Source organism: Symphalangus syndactylus, chromosome 18, assembly GCF_028878055.3.
Source record: "Symphalangus syndactylus isolate Jambi chromosome 18, NHGRI_mSymSyn1-v2.1_pri, whole genome shotgun sequence".
In the NCBI taxonomy this organism is placed as follows: domain Eukaryota; kingdom Metazoa; phylum Chordata; class Mammalia; order Primates; family Hylobatidae; genus Symphalangus; species Symphalangus syndactylus.
In genome coordinates this window covers 64,941,323-64,961,908 of record NC_072440.2, presented here as the reverse complement: position 1 = coordinate 64,961,908, position 20,586 = coordinate 64,941,323, and the positions used below count along the sequence as shown (strand labels likewise).

The 20,586-nt window shown below is 56.1% G+C and overlaps 1 protein-coding gene across 19 annotated transcripts in view; it reads right to left on the bottom strand.

Annotated features, from left to right (window-relative positions):
* Positions 1–7,490: 7,490 nt before the first annotated feature.
* The window catches only part of GGT1 (gamma-glutamyltransferase 1), a 49,095-nt gene continuing 35,999 nt past the window's right edge, over positions 7,491–20,586 (bottom strand). For 14 of the 19 annotated variants that reach the window (XM_063623564.1, XM_063623568.1, XM_055252317.2 and 11 more), the window contains 8 exons: positions 16,888–17,080; positions 16,338–16,495; positions 13,837–13,986; positions 13,177–13,313; positions 8,873–9,060; positions 8,513–8,640; positions 8,104–8,411; positions 7,491–7,800 (listed from right to left, as the gene is read on the bottom strand). In XM_063623564.1, coding sequence (XP_063479634.1) covers positions 7,654–7,800; positions 8,104–8,411; positions 8,513–8,640; positions 8,873–9,060; positions 13,177–13,313; positions 13,837–13,986; positions 16,338–16,495; positions 16,888–17,080 — 1,409 coding nt within the window. In that variant the 3' untranslated portion in view covers positions 7,491–7,653. Of the gene's footprint in view, positions 7,801–8,103; positions 8,412–8,512; positions 8,641–8,872; positions 9,083–13,176; positions 13,314–13,836; positions 13,987–16,337; positions 16,496–16,887; positions 17,081–20,586 lie in introns of those variants that run through there. The other 5 variants (XM_063623562.1, XM_063623563.1, XM_063623572.1 and 2 more) reach the window with 2 other exon arrangements.

Sequence of the window (20,586 nt, the reverse complement as noted above, 5' to 3'; positions counted from 1 at the left end):
TTTTTTTGAGACCAAGTCCTGCTCTGTCACCGAGGCTGGAGTGCACTGGTACAATCTTGGCTTACTGCAGCCTTTGCCTCCTGGGTTCAAGCAATTCTCCTGCCTCAGCCTCCCGAGTAGCTGGGATTACAGGCACCCGCTACCATGCCTGGCTAATTTTTGTATTTTTAGTAGAGACGGGGTTTCACCATGTTGCCCAGGCTGGTCTCCAACTCCTGACCTCCAATGATCCACCCGCCTTGGCCTCCCAAAGTGCTGGGATTACAGGTGTGAGCCACGACATCCAGCCAAAAATCACCTTTTTTACAAGGATCAAAACAGTCGTTATGCTGGAGATGACAGACTCACTGTCACCATGCTCCTTTTGTGTGTCTACTAGGCACGGTGCTGGGTCCACACTCACAGAAACCTTAGGAACTCGCACCCAGGGGCTCTGGCTGTAGCAGAATCCCAAGAATAAAACCTGGTGCTGAAAGAAAGAGTAGGAGACGGGGCCGGGCGCCATGACTCACTCCTGTAATCCCAGCACTTTGGGAGGCTGAGGCGGGCGAATCACGAGGTCAAGAGATAGAGACCACCCTGGCCAACATGGTGAAACCCCGTCTCTACTAAAAATACAAAAATTAGCTGGGCGTGGTGGCTGGCACCTGTAGTCCCAGCTACTCAGGAGGCTGAGGCAGGAGAATCATTTGAACCGAAGAGGCAGAGGTTGCAGTGAGCCGAGATCGCGCCACTGCACTCCAGCCTGGTGACAGAGCGAGACATTGTCTCAAAAAAAAAAAAAAAAAGCAGGAGACTGGACTCTGGGAGGGCCTCCTGGTGAGAGGGGAGCACAGAGGGGAAAGATGGAGGCAGGAGCATGGGCTTCTGGTGGCCCCAGCAGACCCTGTGGCAGCGTGGCCAGCGTCCTCTGCAAGGAGGAATCTTGGCCAGGATGCTGCTGCAGCAGGCCTCTTCCTGAGGCCCCCCAGCCAGCCCAGCCAGGGTCCCAGGGTCCAGTGACCCCTGTTCCGCAGCAGCAGCTGGGGCCAGCCCCAGGCTCTCTTCCACTCCCAGCTTCTTAAAACAGGAAGTGGAGAGAGTTGTCTGACAAAACACTGGGGCAAACCACATCCTCTCTCTTCACCAAGGGACAGTTTGAGGGAGTGTCAGCAGAGGGAGCTTTAGAGTAGAGACCCCTAGCCAACCGCTGACTGCCATGCACACAGCAGGGCACGCTATGGAGACCCCCAGACAGTCACTCGGGGAGACCCAGCAGGTCCAGTCTCCTCAGAGATCTGTGGCAGCAGGTCCCCACTCCCAAAAGCTACGTGCCCACGGGTGGTCTCTGGTGCCTGAGACTCCAGTCTCATTTGCATCTTTGCAACTTCGAGTTTAAGTGGGTGCCGCATCTCTCTATGTCCTCCCGAGCATAGGAGGGGCACAGCCTGGGGTGGCAGCTGGCATCAATCCCTCAAATCCCCTGGGAGCCACTGGGGAGACTAAGCAGTCCCCAGCACCCACTTGTCCCTGAGCTGCCATTCTCAGCCCTGTGGGAGGAGACAGGAAGCCCTGAAGAGAAACCAAAGGACCAGGTCAGGAGGGGCTAGGGGGTGGCATGAGCAATCAGGGCAGGGAAGGATGGACAGATGGGGGAATGGAGGGAGGAAGGAATGAATGAAAAGGTGAATGAATGAACAAAGAGAGAGAATGGCCACTCCTCCCTTGCTTTAGTTTACAAAGCACTGGGATCCTCCCAACAGCCTGAAGGACAGAACTTCTGGGAAGCAGACCAGGTGGCTGGCAGGGAGGGGAGGCTTGCCCCGGCTTTCGTGGGCCCAATGGGAGGCAGGGGGCAGGAAGGGGCATCCTGTATGTGTCCTCTCTGCAGCGGCAGCAGCACCTTCCTGGAAGAGGGTCAAGAAACACCCACTGTGGCCCCTCTCCATCACACCCTCATCCAGGACACCAAGTATCAGTCACTCAGCTCACGAGACCCAGGCCCTGACTCCGAGAGAGGATGTGAGGGGTGGGGCACCGGGCTCCCCAGGACTGAGAGACCCGAGATGTGGCCCCGGGCTGGGTGTTGGGGCAGACTGGCTATGGCAGCATCGTGTACCCCAGCAGGCCGGTACCCACGCAGGGAGCCTCCAAACTCCTTCACCTATGACCCTGGGAGAAGACCCTAGCCTTGGAGAATTGGCCTCACTGAAGGGGCCTGCACCAGCCAGCAGGGTCAGGCGGGGCCAGACAGGTTCCCCCCTGGGATATGCAAATGGGCCTCCTGAATCCTGGAGCCAGGTATGGATTCACATACCACCATTGTCCCCAAGTCCCCATCTGCCCCATGGGCACACCCTGCCACCTGTTCCGTGCAAGGGCCCTGAGGCTGCCTCCTTGCGCCCAAGCCCTGCAGGTGCTGAAGCCCACACCACACACACATGGCTCCTGCTTCCTGGGCCAGTGCACGTGCACACACACACGCACACACACACACACCCACCCATACACATACCCACACACGATCACACACATTCACGCACACCCCCATACTCACACTCACCCACAAACACCCACACATACACTCACACACAATCACACACATTTACACACACCCACACACTCACACTCACACATTCACAGTCACACACACCCTCACACACCGAAACACAATCACACACATTCACACCCACCCACACTCCCCCACACACTCACACTCACATATACTCTCACACACCCCCACACACTCACACACACACCCAAACACAATCACATTCACACACACCCACACACCCCCACACACTCACACTCACATATACACACACCCAAACACAATCACACACATTCACACACACCCACACCCCCACACACTCACACTCACACATACACACACCCAAACACAATCACACACACACCCCACACACACTCATACTCACACATATACGCACACACTCACACTCACACATAATCACACACACACACGCTCACACACACTCTCTCTCACACACACACGCCTTCTCCAGGAGGGGCTGGCTGCCAAGGGCCACCCAGCTTCCTCCCACATCTCACTCACCGTACAATATTTGAGCAGACCTTGGAGTCGGCGGCAACAGCAGCGTGGGCAAAGGCCTGGGAGCCACAGGGGGCCTGGTGTCGAGAGAGGACCACGGCCAGCACAATGACAGCCAGCGCCAGCCCCAGCCCCAGCAGGACCAGGCCAACCATGGCTCCGCAGTCCTGGGCCATGGCTCTGCAGCCCAGGAGGAGAGGGGAGGCCGGTGGGCAGATGGAGGGACAGATGGGTGGGCAGATGAGTGGACAAGAAGATGCATAGATAGACTCACAAGTAATTGGACAGATGGACAAACAGGTGGGGCCACAGACAGACATGAAGATGAATCGACAGACAGGCCAGATAGCTGGACGGAGAGGACAGTAAGAGAAAGATAGTCAGACAGACAATGGGACAGAGATGGGCTTATAGATGGGCAGACAGACAGACAGGTCTGAACAGCAGGCTGCCAGATGGACAGATGGGTGAATGGGCAGACAGCTGGCGGCTGGCAGCTGTGGCGCGCTGCTGCCCTCCCCAGGTGCACACCACAGAGTGGCCAAACTCACGCCTCAACTTCTAGTTTTCAGCTCCTGCTTGTTCCTGGCAGGAGGCCAGGCAGCAAAGCCTCTGAGGGGAGTTTTCCTTGCCTAGAGGAGTCAGCTGCTGTGTTAACTCCCTCACTGCCGGTAGGTCCCAAAGCCCCACCTACCGCCCGCCAGAACCCAGGGTCACACTGTCCCAATGTGCAGAATTTGGTGCCTGCTGCACTGCGGTTGCCAGGTAGGGGCAGGGCTCCCAAGAACCTCCACACCATTACCCGGGTTCCCGGCAGCTCTGGGAAAGCAGAGCTGGGACCGCTCAACTCTCTCCCCTGGATCCGGCAAGGCTGCCCCCCTCCCAGAGTGGAGTCCCGCTCCCCAGCTCCCACCTCTATCCCCTAACCCTCTCTGCATGGCCCAGCTTAGTCAGCATCAAGGTGGAGCTGAATACAGATGGGGGGGGAGGACCCAAGGTGGTGTCACTCAGGACCCGGGTTCAAGTCCTTATGCTTCTGCAGCCTGGCCTGGGTCTCCCAACCCTCCCAGGGTGACCAAGGGCTTCCCAGTCTGCACAGAGGACTGGGGGACTTGATAGTACCAAATGCTGGTGACTACAAGACGCCCATGTGGGGAATGCAGACAGACCATGCCTCTAGCCCTTGGTACCTGGCACCATCCATCCCTGCGACTTGCTGTCCTGGAAATGCAGCATGGACCTCCAAGGAGGGGGGCTGTGCCATGTGGGCGCCCACCCCGCCTGCAGCTCTTTCCCACCCTGGCTGCAGGTCTGCTTCCCTGAATCCAAATCCACTATTACTGTGCTGGCAGCGCAGCCTCTCTGGGGACACTGGTCTGGCTCTGTTCTCCCCAGGCCTCAGGGTGCCTAAACGGGAGGTAGCCAGGAGAGTGAGGACCCACTGAGGGGCTCTGCTGACCAGGCTCAGCAGTGGTGCAGGTGATGTGAGCTGGAATCCTTCCCATGTGGCCCCCACAGTCCTCCATGCTTCCTCTCCAGCTGAACACTGCCTGCTCCAGATGTCTACACCTGGAGTCCGGGCCCCCCCATCTGGGCAGCAGAGAAACTGAGGCGCAGAGACAGACTGTGTCCTTACAGGCCACACAGCCTGCCAGGCTCCTGCGTCCAGCCAGAGCCCCTGGTCAGCCTGGACTGGAGTGGTTGTTTAGAGGCAGGCTGTTCCCACGACTGCGTCTCACGGTGGGGGGGTGGACGCCTCCTCCCACCCCCACCTGACTCCCAAGCCTCAGTGACATTGCTCAACCAGGAGCTGAAGTGCATTCCTGGGCTCAGGCCAGCCCACCCACCCACCCGCTGCAGTCCTGGAAGCCCAGAGATCTGGGCAGCAGGAACAGTGGAGACAGCAGCGTGGGGGACGTCCCGCTCCTCTCCCCACCATCCTGGTCAGGCAGAGGCTAGGGTGCAGGGTTCCCCCCAACCCCCAGCAAAGGCCCAGGGAAAGGAATGTGTGTCATTCTGGTCCTGACCTGAGGCACAGCCAGGAAGGTCCCTGTGGGGAAAAGAAAGAGAGATCAGACTGTTACTCTATCTATGTAGAAAGTAGACATAAGAGACTCCATTTTGTTCTGTACTAAGAAAAATTCTTTTGCCTTGAGATGCTGTTAATCTGTAACCCTAGCCCTAACCCTGTGCTCACGGAAACATGTGCTGTGTCCACTCAAGGTTTAATGGATTAAGAGCTATGCAGGATGTGCTTTGTTAAACAAATGCTTGAAGGCAGAATGCTTGTTAAAAGTCATCACCACTCCCTAATCTCAAGTATGCAGGGACACAAAACACTGCAGAAGGCCACAGGGACCTCTGCCTAGGAAAGCCAGGTATTGTCCAAGGTTTCTCCCTATGTGATAGCCTGAAATATGGCCTCGTGGGAAGGGAAAGACCTGACCGTCCCCCAGCCCGACACCCATAAAGGGTCTGTGCTGAGGAGGATTAGTAAAAGACGAAGGCCTCTTTACAGTTGAGATAAGAGGAAGGCATCTGTCTCCTGCTCGTCCCTGGGCAATGGAATGTCTCCGTGTAAAACCCGATTGTATATTCCATCTACTGAGATAGGAGAAAACCGCCTTAGGGCTGGAGGTGAGACATGCTGGTGGCAATACTGCTCTTTAATGCATTGAGATGTTTATGTATGTGCATATCAAAGCACAGCACCTTCTTCTTAACCTTGTTTATGACACAGAGACATTTGTTCACATGTTTTCCTGCTGACCCTCTCCCCACTATTACCCTATTGTCCTGCCACATCCCCCTCTCCGAGATGGTAGAGAGAATGATCAATCAATACTGAGGGAACTCAGAGACTGGTGCCAGCCTGGGTCCTCCGTATGCTGAGTGCAGGTCCCCTGGGCCTACTTTTCTTTCTCTATATTTTGTCTCTGTCTCTTTCTTTTCTCAGTCTCTTGTCCCACCTGATGAGAAGCGCCCACAAGTGTGGAGGGGCAGGCCACCCCTTCAGGTCCCTGAATGTCCTTCCTCAGGAAATGATGGGAGAAGGGGTGATGAGAATGAAGGAGAGGATTTATGTCCCCCAACCCCCGAGGTAGTCCTGGGCTGAGCCCCATGGGACCTGGAGAACCAGGGTGTACCCCACCAGCGTGTCAGGTCCAGGAAGCCTCGTGGCCAGGTCCCACTTCTCTTGCTGCTGTGCCACCCAGAGCAAGGCCTGCCCTTCCGACCTCGGTCTTCTCCCCTGCAAATGGGGCCACGGCCTTTCCTCTCAGGCCAAAATAAGGATTGAGGCCGGGTGCAGTGGCTCACCCCTGTAATCCTAGCACTTTGGGAGACTGAGATGGGGGGACTGCTTGAAGTCAGGAGTTAAGACCAGCCTGGTCAACATAGTGAGACCCCATCTCTATTGGTTTAAATTAAAAAAAAAAAAATTAAATAAATAAGGATTGAGGAGTGACTTGTACACCAGTTGAGCCCACCTCCATCTCACCCCTGTGGAGCCCCAGAGACACAGTCCTCCAGGGCTCAGACCCAGTGGTACTTGACTCTGCAGGCATAAAACCCTGTTTGTCTGTGGGCCCTTTGGAATCACCAGGTTTTCGGGGCTCCTGAAGGATAGCCCCGACCTGGCCTCACCTGGGCCCTGGCCCCAGTGCCCCTGGTGATATCCAGGTGCTGGGCTGTGATCACCGCCCCCCACCAGCCCTTCCCAGAACCCTGCCCCAGGTGTTGGAACTGTGCACAGAGGAGGGAGCAGGCCCCGAGGGAGGCCTGGAGGGGCTGCCGATGGTGAAGGCTGCTGTGTCTAGCTGTTTCCTTCCGGACCCACTCCCTCTGGGCTGCGTCCCCGGCTGGTCTAACCCCTGATCCCTGGGATGTGGGGACATCTTCCCGTTTGCTGTTCCCTGAGAACCAGGCCTCCCTCTGGAGAGGATCACAAGCTTGTTTCACTCTGGGCTTGCATTTGGAAACCCCCCAGGGGCGTGGCTCTGACCAAGATGTTTTCCTCCAGCCTGTTGCCCAGTCCCCATTCCTGGGGGACCTCAGCTTCACCTCCTGTGTCATTGGCAGGGTCAGCTGGACGCCTAAGGGTCTGAGAAGGCATCCGGGTTCCCAGCATCAGCTGGCCACCCTCTCTGCCTAAGAAAGCGCCAGGGTCGCAGCACCCCCTGGTGGCTGGTCCTAGGTAGTGTCACTGCCCAGCCCCAGTAAGGGAGGGCCTGGCCCCAAAGTCCAGGGGATCAGGGTGGGAAGGGGCAGGGCTTGGTGTGAACCTTCCCCTGGCCCCCAGCCATGTGCCTGGCTTTCCCCATGCTAAAGATGCTGAGGCTAGTTCCAGTGCCCGCATTATGAAGATCTCCGAATCCCACCTCTCCATTCCTCCCCAGCCAGATGGCTCCATTTCACACACAATACACTGAGGCCCAGAGAGTGGGGAGCCAGGCCAGGGAAGCCGCCTGGAGCCTGGCACAGTGGCCTCATTTATTGTGCTGCTCTGCTGCTCACAGGCAAAGCCCGTCCCCCAAAGTCCTCTTCCTGGTCCTGGTGAGTATCTTGTCCCTGGATTGCTTGTCAGCCTTGTCCTCCTGGAGCACTCAGTAGCCGGCAGGCTCCCCGCCTTTCCTGGAGTCCGAGGCAGCTGCCCAGCCACCAGCCGTGCGGACGATGGCTTGCACCACAGCGATGAAGGTGGACGCGATCTGGGTGTGATGGTGCCGGGTCTCCAGGGCTGCAGTCACTGCCTGGGGGTGGGGGGAGAGGGGAAGCTTGAGCAGGGCTCCAGATGCCATCTGAACCACGCCTGTGTGGTCACAGACCTCAGCCTAGGTGGTGCCATTTCGGGCCAGGTCATCAGGAAGAGCAGGTTGGGGCCTGCTGGGTCTCACTGGAGCAGGGGGTTTGGCCCTCACGGCACAGGGGCTCCAGATGGCCCAGGCACTAGAGAGAGGACACCAACCATTGTCCACTCCGTGATGATCCAGGCCTCCAGCCCAGGATGCCCTGGGCCCCACACCATAACTCAGTTTCTCCAACCCCCGGCCCACCTGGTCAATATTTCTCTCCACTGTCGTGACGTTGGGCAGAAGCTGGTTGTGCAGCCGGGGCTCCTCCACGGCCTGCTTCACGTCATAGCCAAACCAGAGGTTGTAGATGATGGCCTGGGGCATGGGAGTGTGATCAGCATGGCCTGGGGGCTGTGCAGGGTGGGCAGGGCCAGGGAGAAAAGGCGTGACACATACCAGTGCAGTGGCCGTGGTGATCTGTGTGCCCCCAGCAGCTCCCACCACCATCCGGACCTGGCCGTCCTGGCCCACCATGATCGCCGGGCACATGGACGAGAGCGGCTGCTTCCCTGCGGCCGATGGGAGAAGACAGGGATGCCCGTCAGCTGCCTGCCCAGGACACCTGCCCCTCTCTACCCCAGTCCCCCACCCTCGGACCTCCACCCCATACCTGGCTGGATGAAATTGGCAGGTGAGGGGGGCACCCCAAACTCGTTGGTGATGCTGGGAGAGCTGAAGTCATCCATTTCATTATTGAACAGGATCCCGCTGACCGGGGAGCGGACCTTGGAGCCAAAGCTACCGCCCAGCCAGGTCAGACAGTGCCCAACCTCGCCTGGCCCAGCCTGGTCCCTATCCACCCACTGAAGCTCAAACATACTCCTTGAGAGGCCCAGGACAAGCTACCAAGGTCGGGCCTCAGTTTCCCACCAGGAAAAGAGGTGATGGAGCCACCTTACTGGATAAGCGGGCAGTCCCTGGGCCACCCGCCCTTGGCCCTGCCCCGCCCAGGTGGCCCAGCAGCCCCTACTAGAGGTTGATGGTGCTGGTGGCGGACACAGCACTGCCGTCCTCTGCGACAACAGACAGGTGAGCAGTGCCCCCGTCATCCGGCGTGTAGAACTCGGGCTTGTAGTAGGAGATCGGGTGAGTGGTGTCATCAGAGATCTGGGCCCGGAGCTGGGCAGCGAAGAACTCCGAGGTCATGTTGCGGACCACCTGCCGAGACCCCAGAGCTGGCCTGAGGAGGTGGGGAGGGAGGGTGGGGAGGGGGCACAGGTCTCAGAAGGCCCCTGACTGTGGCTCTGACCACAATCCTCCAGCACCCACAGCCTTCCGTGGCTCCCCAGGGCCCAAGGGCAGGCCCAGGACCTTGCATGACCAGTCTGACTCCCTGTCTCTGTTGCGTTCCAGCAACTCTGAATGTCTGTCTGCCTGGTCCTCAGCCTCCAGACCCTTGCCGCATTCAATCACTCGTTCCTTCATGCAAAAAATATTTCTAGAAGGCTGGGCGCGGTGGCTCAAGCCTGTAATCCCAGCACATTGGGAGGCGGAGTCACAAGGTCAACAGATCAAGACCATCCTGGCTAACACGGTAAAACCCTGTCTCTACTAAAAATACACAAAATTAGCCAGGCATGGTGGCAGGCACCTGTAGTCCCTCGGGAGGCTGAGGCAGGAGAATGGCATGAACTTGGGAGGCGGAGCTTGCAGTGAGCCGAGATCGTGCCACCGCACTGTAGCCTGGGCGACAGAGCAAGACTCTGTCTCAAAAAATATATATATATATTTCTAGAGTTTGCACTGCATGCCTGGCACTGGGGGAATCAACAGGGAACAGACACTTAGGTCCTGCCTTCATGCCAAGAAAAACAAACACACACAGGGAAAATGCTGAAACCACAAGCCAGGTAAGGGGAATCAAGAGGCATGAGGTATGGTCAGAGTGGTCAGGGAGGGCTTCTCGGAAGAGGCAACGTGTGAAAAGAGCCTGGAATGCGGCCCAAATGGTCAGTGCAAAGGCCCTGAGGCAGGTGGTATACACTGGTGAGCAATAGGCAGAGAGTGAATGGGGTAGGCGGGGAGAAGAGGATGAAGATGCAGGCTGGGGCCCATCCTACAGGACCTCCTAGGTCCCATAACAACTGGCTTTTGCTCTGTGCCATGCAGGCTTAGAGCAGAGGAATGAGCAGGCTGGGGAGTGTTTTCACAGGGTCCCTCTGGCAGCTATGACGGGGATAAGGATAAAGCCCAAAGGGAAGGCTGTGGATCTCAACCAGGCGAGAGATGATGGCCTGGGTGGCAGAAAGAGAAGAATCAAGGATGGCGCTGACTAGGGAAGTAAACCCTGCAGAAGGGGCAGGTTTGGGGATGGTCAGGAGCTTGATTTTGAATACTTCATCAGACCTGAAGAGCATGGGTGCACTTATTTAAAAAAAAAAAAAAAAAAAAAGCATGGGTTCACAGGCAAGGGCGGGCTAAGAGATGAACATGGAGGTATTGACATTGAGTGGCTGCTGGATGCCATGAGCCTGGCCAAGGTCCCCAAGGCAGTGGCGAGGAGGAGATGAGGAGGTTAAGGAGGAGACAGAGAGGATGGACCCGAAGGCCGAAGAAAATGCCTCAAGAGAGTTTCAACGCCGGGCACGGTGGCTCACGCCTGTAATCCCAACACTTTGGGAGGCCGAGGCGGGCGGATCACGAGATCGAGACCATCCTGGCTAACACGGTGAAACCCCGTCTCTACTAAAAATACAAAAAATTTGCCGGGCGCGGTGGTGGGCGCCTATAGTCCCAGCTACTTGGGGGGCTGAGGCAGGAGAATGGCCTGAACCTGGGAGGCGGAGCTTGCAGTGAGCCGAGATCGCGCCACTGCACTGCAGCCTGGGGGACAGCCTGGGGGACAGAGTGAGACTCTGTCTCAAAAAAAAAAAAAAAGAGAGAGAGTTTCAGCAACACCCCACGGATTAGTTGACCAATCCCAGGGAAAGGTGTTCTGTCTGAATCTGCCCTCAAGGAAACAGAACGGCAAATCCAGGATGTGGGACATTTTCCAAGACTACTGCCCCGGGCTTTAAAAATCAACAAAACAGGCCGGGCGCGATGGCTCACGCCTGTAATCCCAGCACTTTGGGAGGCCAAGGCGGGCGGATCACGAGGTCAGGAGATCGAGATCACGGTGAAACCCCGTCTCTACTAAAACTACAAAAAACTAGCTGGGCGCAGTGGCGGGCCCCTGTAGTCCCAGCTACTTGGGAGGCTGAGGGAGGAGAATGGCGTGAACCCAGGAGGTGGAGCTTGTAGGGAGCCGAGATCGCGCCACTGCACTCCAGCCTGGGCGACAGAGCGAGACTCTGCCTAAAAAAAAAAAAAAAAAAAAAAAAAAAAACAAAAAAAAAACCACACCTGCAATCCCAGTGCTTTGGGAGGCTGAGGTGGGAGGATAGTTTGAACCCAGGAGTTTGAGACCAGTCTGGGCAAGACTAGTCATGGCAAGACCCTGTCTCTAAAAAAAATACAAAAATTATCCAGGTTTGGTGGCACGTGCCTCTGGTCCCAGCTGCTCAGGGGGCTGAAGTGGGAGGACTGCTTGAGCCCTGGAGGTTGAGGCTGCAGTGAGCCAAGATCACACCATTGCACTCCAACCTGGATGACAGAGACTCTATCCAAACAAAAACACAACACAAAACAGCCAAGGGAGCCTACTGTAGGTAAAGAGAAGGGACAGCAGGTTGTGTCACCCCAACATCCTGCTGTGCTATGTTCAAGTCTCACTTTTGAGACACACCCTGAGGTGTGACATCAGTAACCTACTGTGGAATCCCTCAGAAAAACATGAATCCCAATAGACGTGGGTGGAGATGGAGATAGGAAATCCGGCAGAAACGTCCACACTACAGACTCCAGGGAAAGGTAACATTGACGCTTGGGCAGTTTTGGGGTTTTTTTACATTTTTGTAGGTGTGAAAATTTGCAAAATGAAAACTTTTTTTTGAGATGGAGTCTTGCTCTGTCACCCAGGCTGGAGTGCAGTGGGGCGATCTCGGCTCACTGCACGCTCCGCCTCCCGGGTTCACGCCATTCTCCTGCCTCAGCCTCCCCAGCAGCTGGGACTACAGGCGCATGCCGCGATGCCCAGCTAATTTTTTTGTATTTTTAGTAGAGACGGGGTTTCACCGTTAGCCAGTATGGTCTCGATCTCCTGACCTCATGATCTGCCCACCTCGGCCTCCCAAAGTGCTGGGATTACAGGCATGAGCCACCGCGCCCGGCTGCAAAATGAAAACTTGAGGAGTGTGGTGACCTGTATGAGATGCTGCTGAGTGGGGCCTGATGGGAAACTGAGGCTGGACATGGCGATCTGGTGGCATAGGGATAGAGCAGAGGAGGGGATACTCTGATGGGAGAGAGGACATAGCCCAGCCATGTTTGCTGTAAGAGAAGCAAAGGACAGAAGGAGGCAGCAGATGGAAGTTTCTAGAGCAACAACAGCTGCCTTTCTTTCGGGAATAATCCCTGATAAAGAAGTAAATGGTCAGAGGCAGAAAGGAGCATTGTAGGAACAGCACCCTGAGCCAGCGAGTGGATGAAGGAGCTGGCCTTAGCCAAAAGGGAGGGCAGAGGGACATGCTGTAGTGGCCCTGTCCCCTCAGAGAGACAAGACACCAGGTCACTGGCTGCGGCGGGAGTCAGAGGTGCAGAATGCTCACGGGGAAAGAGAAGACACCACCCGGGCAGCTGACGTCCCTCCTGGGAGGTCACTGGTCAGTGTGGGGGGTCTGCAGATCTGCCCAGGAATGCCAAGGACCCGAGTAGGTAAGGAGGGATGTGAGGATCCTCAGCGGGAAGGGATACGACAGGGTCTCATAGGGACCCAGCATGGAGCTGAGGCAACTACTGAGTGAGTGGGTCAGGCGGTGCAAGGCTGAGGGTGGCATCTGGGAAGCGTTAGTTTGGAGTGACAGGGAGTGGGTGGCCGAGGTCTCTGTTCACCTGGCCCTCTCCCTTTCACCCATCCGTCTCACCATGCCCGAGGGCTGCAATGCCCCCATGCGTTCCTCATCTCAGCACTGAGCACTCGAGAACCACAGCATGTGCAAAGGACCTGAGGTAGGAGGGTGGCCACTAATTCCCCACACTGTCAGTTCTGTGGGGCAGAAGCCAAGACTGGGGGTCACCCACCAGTCCATCCGAGCACACAGTAGGCCCGCAATCAAAGTTTGTGGCAGGAATGGATTCATAAAGCATATATGAGGCTGTAGCCGCCCTGGGGAGCCCACCTGATGCCTCTACAGCAGGCCCCACACCCACAGTGGGCCAGCCCCTGCCCCTTACCTCAGTCACATCCACAAACTTGGGGTCCCCAAGCAGGGTCCTCTTGGCGTAGGCAAACCGGAAAGCCTCTACGATGCGGTGGTACGTCAGGCCCTTCTGCTCAGGGGTCTCCATGCTTGCCCGGGAGAAGTTGTACCCTGGTTGATCAGAGCCAGGTGCACGTTGCTGAGCCCCAGAGGCTCTGAGGGGCTCAGAGGGTTAACACCTGCCTGAGCCACTTTGCTCACTTCAAGGAGCGTTTAATAACCAATAGCAGCTGCTTCAGAAGGCTGTGGTGAGAGTGAAGTAAGGTGAGGGCTCCCGAGCCTGGACCTCGCATCACGCATCAGCTCTGGCCATGCAATGACCAAGTGGCAGGGCCACCCACTGGACCACGGGTGCCCTCTGGACCAGGCCCTGCAGCCCTGAGCTCCTGCACCTCTCTCCCTCCTGATGACTCCTGTTCCTCCTCCAACCCTTCAGCATTGCCCGCTTCAGCCCTGTCGCTCTGCACTGCCTCCTTCAGGACATGGTGAGCTGTGACGCAGGGACACTTCCTCCGGAGCTCAGTGATGGCAAGACGTGGCATGGGGGGCGAGCAGAGATGCAGCAGCGGTGGGGCGTGGGGAGAGAGAGGCAGTGTCATAGGCCCCACCGCAGGGCTGTGGTGCGACCACTCACCTTTGAGGATGTTGAGGATGAGGGCCAGCACGGGCCCGCTGAGCGGCGCACTGGGCATGTACAGCACCGCGTCTCCCAGGCTGATGTTCAGCGGGTGCTTGACCAGCTCAGCACGGTAGTTGTTCAGATCCTCAGCTGTCACAATGCCCCCTGCAATGGGACAGCAGCTCGAATGGGCACTGGGATGGGGCTGCACCATCGCGTGGAGGATGGAGCTGCACCAGTGGTGTTAGGGGCAGGCATGGCTGCACCATGGTGGTGGGGAAAAGCCTGTACCTACCAGGGAGGATAGAGTGCACTACTGGAGGGGTGGGACTGTGCCCTGGGAGGGGGCCACAGGCAACCTCACCTCCTTGGGAACTCTCACCCGCTCCTGGACTCCTGTCTCCCTGACACTGCTCACCACCTCACAGCCGGGCCGGGGCCACCTGCCCTCTGCCTGCTTGGCTTACTGGCTTCCTGTCTGCCCTCTCTCATCTGTGGCCAGAGAGTGTTTTCCTTTTTTTTCTTTAGAGATAGGATCTTGCTCTGTCAACCAGGCTGGAGTGCAGTGGCTTAATCACAGCCTTGAACTCCTGGGCTCAAGTGATCCTCCAGCAGATCCTCCCCAGTAGCTGAGACTAAAGACGCCACCACACCCAGCAAATTTTAATTTTTTTGTTGGGTTTTGAGATATTTCTTTTTTTTTTTTTGAGACGGAGTCTTGTTCTGTCGCCCAGGCTGGAGTGCAGTGGCGCAATCTCGGCTCACTGCAAGCTCCGCCTCCCAGGTTCATGCCATTCTGCTGCCTCAGCCTCCCGAGTAGCTGGGACTACAGGCACCCACCACCACACCTGGATAATTTTTCTGTATTTTTAGTAGAGACAGGTTTCACTGTGTTAGCTAGGATGGTCTCGATCTCCTGACCTCGTGATCCGCCTGCCTTGGCCTCCCAAAGTGCTGGGATTACAGGAGTGAGCCACCACACCCGGCCATGTTTTGCTATATCTCTTTTCACTGTGCTTTGAATTTTTAATGTTTTCTTGTTCCCCACCCCCACTATATTTATGTAGATTCTCAATATTTTTTTTGTAGACTCACTATGTTGCCCAGGCTTGTCTTGGACCTCCTGGCCTCAACTTCTACCTCAGCCTCCCAAAGTGTTGGGATTACAGGCATGAGACACCAAGCTTGGCCTCAGACGGCTTTTTTTTTTTTTTTTTTTTTGAGATGGAGTCTCGCTCTGTGGAGTGCAGTGGTGCAATCTCGGCTCACTGCAACCTCAGTCTCCCAGGTTCTAGCGATTCTCCTGCCACAGCCTCCCAAGTAGCTGGGATTACAGGCACAACCCACCATGCCTAATTTTGTATCTTTAGTAGAGACAGGGTTTCACCATGTTGGCCAGGCTGGTCTTGAACTCCTGACCTCAGGTGATCCACCCGCCTCGGCCTCCCAAAGTGCTGGGATTACAGACGTGAGCCGCCGCACCTGGTTCAGAGGGCTTTTTTTTTTTTTTTTTTTTTGAGACGGAGTCTGGCTCTGTCGCCCAGGCTGGAGTGCAGTGGCGCAATCTCGGCTCACTGCAAGCTCCGCCTCCCAGGTTCACGCCATTCTCCTGCCTTAGCCTCCCAAGTAGCTGGGACTACAGGCGCCGGCCACTACGCCCGGCTAATTTTTTTTTTTTTTTTTTGTATTTTTAGTAGAGACGGGATTTCACCGTGTTAGCCAGGATGGTCTTGATCTCCTGACCTCGTGATCCGCCCGCCTCGGCCTCCCAAAGTGCTAGGATTACAGGCATGAGCCACCACGCCCGGCCCTCAGAGGGCCTTTTCTAAGTAGAGAATTCCTGCCGGTGTCCCTGCCGCTTGGCCTCTTCTCCTCATGATGAATGGATAGAGGGAGGGAGGGAGGCTCTTAATTCTCCCGGAGTCAGCTCCAGATAGACAGGGTATTGGCATGCCAATTTCCAGCCTCAGTGGTAAAGGTCAACACGCTAATCATCCTCCTCCATGAAACAGCGACAAAAATTACCTGAAGAAAGCCACAGCCAAGCTCCAGGCCCCTGCCTCACAAAACCCCTTCCCCATGCCTCTCTCAAGGCTACCCTCATCCCTTGTAACCCTCTTGGTGAATCAAAGCCCTCTCTACCTGGGCCTTAGCCCAGCTGTTCCTCTGCTGGGAATCCCTTCCTCTCTCTGCCTAACAAAGTTATCTGCAGCCCAGCTGCCACCTCCTCCAAGAAGTCCTCTTGGATCTTCAGGCTGTATTCTAGTGCTTCCTTAGCCCTGGCTCTTGCCTGCACCTGCATTTACCCCACTAGGGACTTGCTCTCCTGGACTTCAGGGGCTCTCTCAGTTTGACATAAGCAGGAGCTGTGGACCCACATGGCCAGTCACTGACCTGCCTCCACCAGGAACTTCCTGCAGGCTCAGGCAGGACAGGAGGACCCCAGGGCTCTGGGCCACAGCTCAGGGTTTCTACTACAGGGTTTCTCACCCAGGCCCCTGAGGTTACCCACTCACCGGCCGCCTGGATGTCCTTCACAATCTGGGCCGTGAGGCTGCCGTTGTAGAAGGCCTGGGCACCCTCGATGGCCAGCGTCTCGTAGGTGTCAGCCAGCCGCGGCAGGGTCAGTCTCTCCCCCTCCCGAAGCACCTTTCCATCCCGGCAGAACACCTCACTGGGGCAGAGGGGGCTCACGTGAAGCAGCAGGTGGGGTGGACTCAGCTAGACCACCCCCCACACCCATCCACATAGGAGAACAGAGCAGAACAGGGGCAGCGCCTGTCACAGGTGGGTGGCCCTGTCACTCAGCACTCGTCCTCCTAGTGTCCCTTCCGGGAGCCTCCAAGTGTCCCTTGCCACTCAGGACACACAGCCAGCCACAGTGGCCAGTGGGACCCCACACTCAGAATGTGTCCCCACACATGGTGGGAAGGGTCTGTATCTCCTCATCCCATTATCAGCGCAGGGTCCTGAAGGCAGAGGGCCGCTCCACTGCTGCTACGGCCTGCAAGGTCCTTGGGATGTGCCTGCACTGCCTGTGTCAGGGGGCTGCACCCACAGACATACCACAAGACAGGCTGCTGCTCAATGACGGTCCGCTTGTTTTCCAGGGCTGCTGCCAAGCCCTTGCCCACGGGGAAGCCCTGGCGGGCCAGCTGGATGCTGGGCTGGAAGAGGCGAGCCCAGGGCAGCCGCCCATGCCGCTGATGTGCCAGCTCATAGCCTCGGATCTCCCCGGGCACCGCCACTGACAGCCCCCCTGGGGAGAGAGAGCCACAGTTAGTGACCCTAAGTGGGGGACATTGGAATCTCTCACAGGCGGCATCCCAGGCACATTCCCTAACTCATTTTACAGATGGGGCAATGAGGCTTAGGAGGAAAGATTTTTTTTTTCTTTTTTGAGATGGGGTCTTGCCATCTTGCCCAGCCTGATCTCGAACTCCTGGACTCAAGCAATCCTCCCACCTCAGCCTCCTGAGTAGCTGAAATTACAGGTGTGAACCACCACACCCAGCAGAAGGGGATTTTTATTTTATTTATTTATTTAATTTTTAATTTTAATCTTTTTTTTTTAGCAGGGGATGTTTAATTTTTTTTTTTAGGAGAGGCTCAGCAGGTAGGAGTGTACATGGACCAGGGATGTCTCAGGAGGGCACAGGAGGGGAAGCAGTAGCATGCGGCTGGGTTTTGCTGTCCCAGGATGAAGTGTCTGTCTGTGCAGGTGCCTGCATGTCTAAAATCCTGTGCCAGGCCAGACCCCCTCTCATCTTGTTGACCACAAAGCCTTATCCTGTAAGACTCATGGGCTCCACCAGAATGTGCCAAAGCAAGAGCAGGTCCCGCCCTGACCCAGGTCAAGCACAGGCCACCCTCAAGACACAGCCAGCCCCAAGAAAGGGCTCCCTTCCTCTTTTCTACTGCCCCAGAGAGGCAAGACTGAGCCTTAACCTCCATCCTGTCCCCTCTCCCAGCCTCAGTTTCTCCATCCAACTATATGGGTTTTTGTTTGTTGTCTGTTTTGAGACAGGGTCTCACTCTGTTGTCCCAGCTGGATGCAGTGGTGCAATCACGGCTCACTGCAGCCTTGGCTTCCCAGGCTCAAGCGATCCTCCCACCTCAGCCTCTGAAGTAGCTGAGACTACAGACATACCCCACCACACGTGGCTTTTATTTTTTGAGATGGAGTTTCACTCTTGTTGCCCAGGCTGGAGCACAATGGCACAATCTTGGCTCACTCCAACCTCCACCTCCCGAGTTCAAGCAATTCTCCTGCCTCAGCCTCCCAAGTAGCTGGGATTACAGGCATGCACCACCATGCCTTGCTAATTTTTGTATTTTTATTTTTTATTTATTTATTTATTTTTTTTTTGAGACGGAGTCTTGCTCTGTCACCCAGGCTGGAGTGAGTGGCGCACTCTCGGCTCACTGCAAGCTCCGCCTCCCGGGTTCACGCCATTCTCCTGCCTCAGCCTCCGAGTAGCTGGGACTACAGGCGCCCGCCACCACGCCCGGCTAATTTTTTTTTTGTATTTTTAGTAGAGACGGGGTTTCACTGTGGTCTCGATCTCCTGACCTCGTGATCCGCCCGCCTCGGCCTCCCAAAGTGCTGGGATTACAAGCGTGAGCCACCGCGCCCGGCCCTAATTTTTGTATTTTTAGTAGAGATGGCGTTTCACCAGGTTGGTCAGGCTGGTCTTGAACTCCTAACATCCTCCTCAGCCTCTCAAAGTTCTGGGATTACAGGTGTGACCCACCACTCTCAGCCTAATTTTTTATTTTTGTTTTTTGTAGAGACAGGGGTCTCACTATGTTGCCAAGACTGGTTTCAAACTCTGGCCTCAAGCAATCCTCCCACCTCAGCCTCCCAACATGCTGGGTACAGGTGCACCTAGCCTAAAGGGGTTTTGCCTTCCAGTTCTGACAGACCCCTGGGCCTGCTTCCCCGCTGAGCCTCACTGCCCATATGGACACTACAGACACTGACCCTTTGCCCAGAAAGGTACAACTATGGCCTCTGCCCCCAGGTACTCTCTTGCTCTTGCCAGAGATGATGGGGCCATTTGGCTACTCCCAGTCTTGGCGGCGGCGGCTCTAGAACTGCCTCTTCCACCCTGAAGCCTGGCACAAGTTTCCAGGAGCTGGTGGTTTCAATTCCTAGAAGCTGCACATACATCCCGGAAGGTCTGACACCCAGCACATGATTCCTTCCACCTTGCAGTCAGACAGAAGTTTTTGTTTGTTTGTTTTGCTTTTTTGTTTGTTTTTGAGATGGAGTCTTGCTCTGTCTCCCAGACTGGAGTGCAGTGGCATGATCTCAGTTCACTACAACCTCTGCCTCCCAGGTTCAAGCGATTCTCCTGCCTCAGACTCCCGAGTAGCTGGGATTACAGGCACATGCCAGCACACCAGGCTAAGTTTTGTATTTTTAGTAGAGATGGGGTTGTGCCATATTGGCCAGGCTGGTTTCAAACTCCTGACCTCGGGTGATCCACCCACCTCGGCCTTCCAAGGTGCTGGGATGACAGGCGTGAGCCACCGTGCCCAGCCAAGACAGGAGAAGTTCTAATGTTTGATAGCAGACCAGGGTGACAATGCTTAGCAACAGTATTTTGTATATTTCAAAGTAACAAAGAGAGGACTATGGTGCTAACACCCAGAAATGAAAAATATTCAAGGTGACGGAGACCCCAAATACCCTGCCTTGATCATTATACACTCTATGCATGTAACAAGCACTCACATGTACCCATAAATATAGAAAATATCATGTATCAATATCAGAAAAAAAATCTTCTCCTGACCTCGGGCCAGTCAGGCTCTCATGCCACCACACTTGCCAAGCTCTCCGGCAACCCCCACACTGCCAGACCCAGTGCCCCTTCTCAGCTTTACTGGGCTCATCACTCTCCCTGAGTGCTGCCCCTGCATCCCAGCACCTGGCTCCACCCGAGTCTCCCTGGCCTGCCATCCTAGCTCCTACTCTCCCCTCTGTCCTTGCTGTCTCTCCTGGTGGTCAGCCTGACATCTGAGCTTCAGCCTCCATTTATGCACTGACAACTCCCAAATTTACCTGGTAGCCTGGACTGCTCCTCTGATCGCCAGACCCAAGTATCTACCTGCCTGCTTGAAGAAAGCATCTCAAACTTCAACATGCCCAAAACCGAGCTCCTGAGTGTCTGCTCAGACCTGCTTCCTGAGAGCCCTGCATGTCTCTGTTAGGGTCACCCCATCCTTCCAGGTAGACAAAATATCAGGGGTCCTCGAGAACGCCCTACACAAGCATCACACCCAACCCATCCTCAAATCTGCAGGCTCCACTTTTCAGTGTGTCTGTCCAGCGTCAGCCACTTCCCAGCACCCTCTCCACGAATTATTGCAGTGACCTCCGGACAGGTCCCCACATGCTCCCTGCCCCTTACACAGCAACCCAAGGGGTCCATAGACCAGATCCATCCCCTTCCACTCACATACTCCATGAGCCCCCACTTCCCTCAGACAAGAAGCAGAGGCTTCACCATAACCTAAGAGATCCCACATAACCTGGGCCGTTCCCCTCGGGTCACTTGCTGCAGCCTCCCCAGCTTCCCACGAGGCTCTGTCCCTGCCATCACACCTGGATAGCAGACCAGGAGATAGCTCCCCTGCCTCCATCTCTGCCTCTGGGTCTTTGCTCAGATGTCCCCTTCCCTGACTAGGTCACCCTCCATAGAGTCCCAGATTTTGAGGCCCTCCAGGTCTGTTTTTCCACAGCCCATAGCACACCTG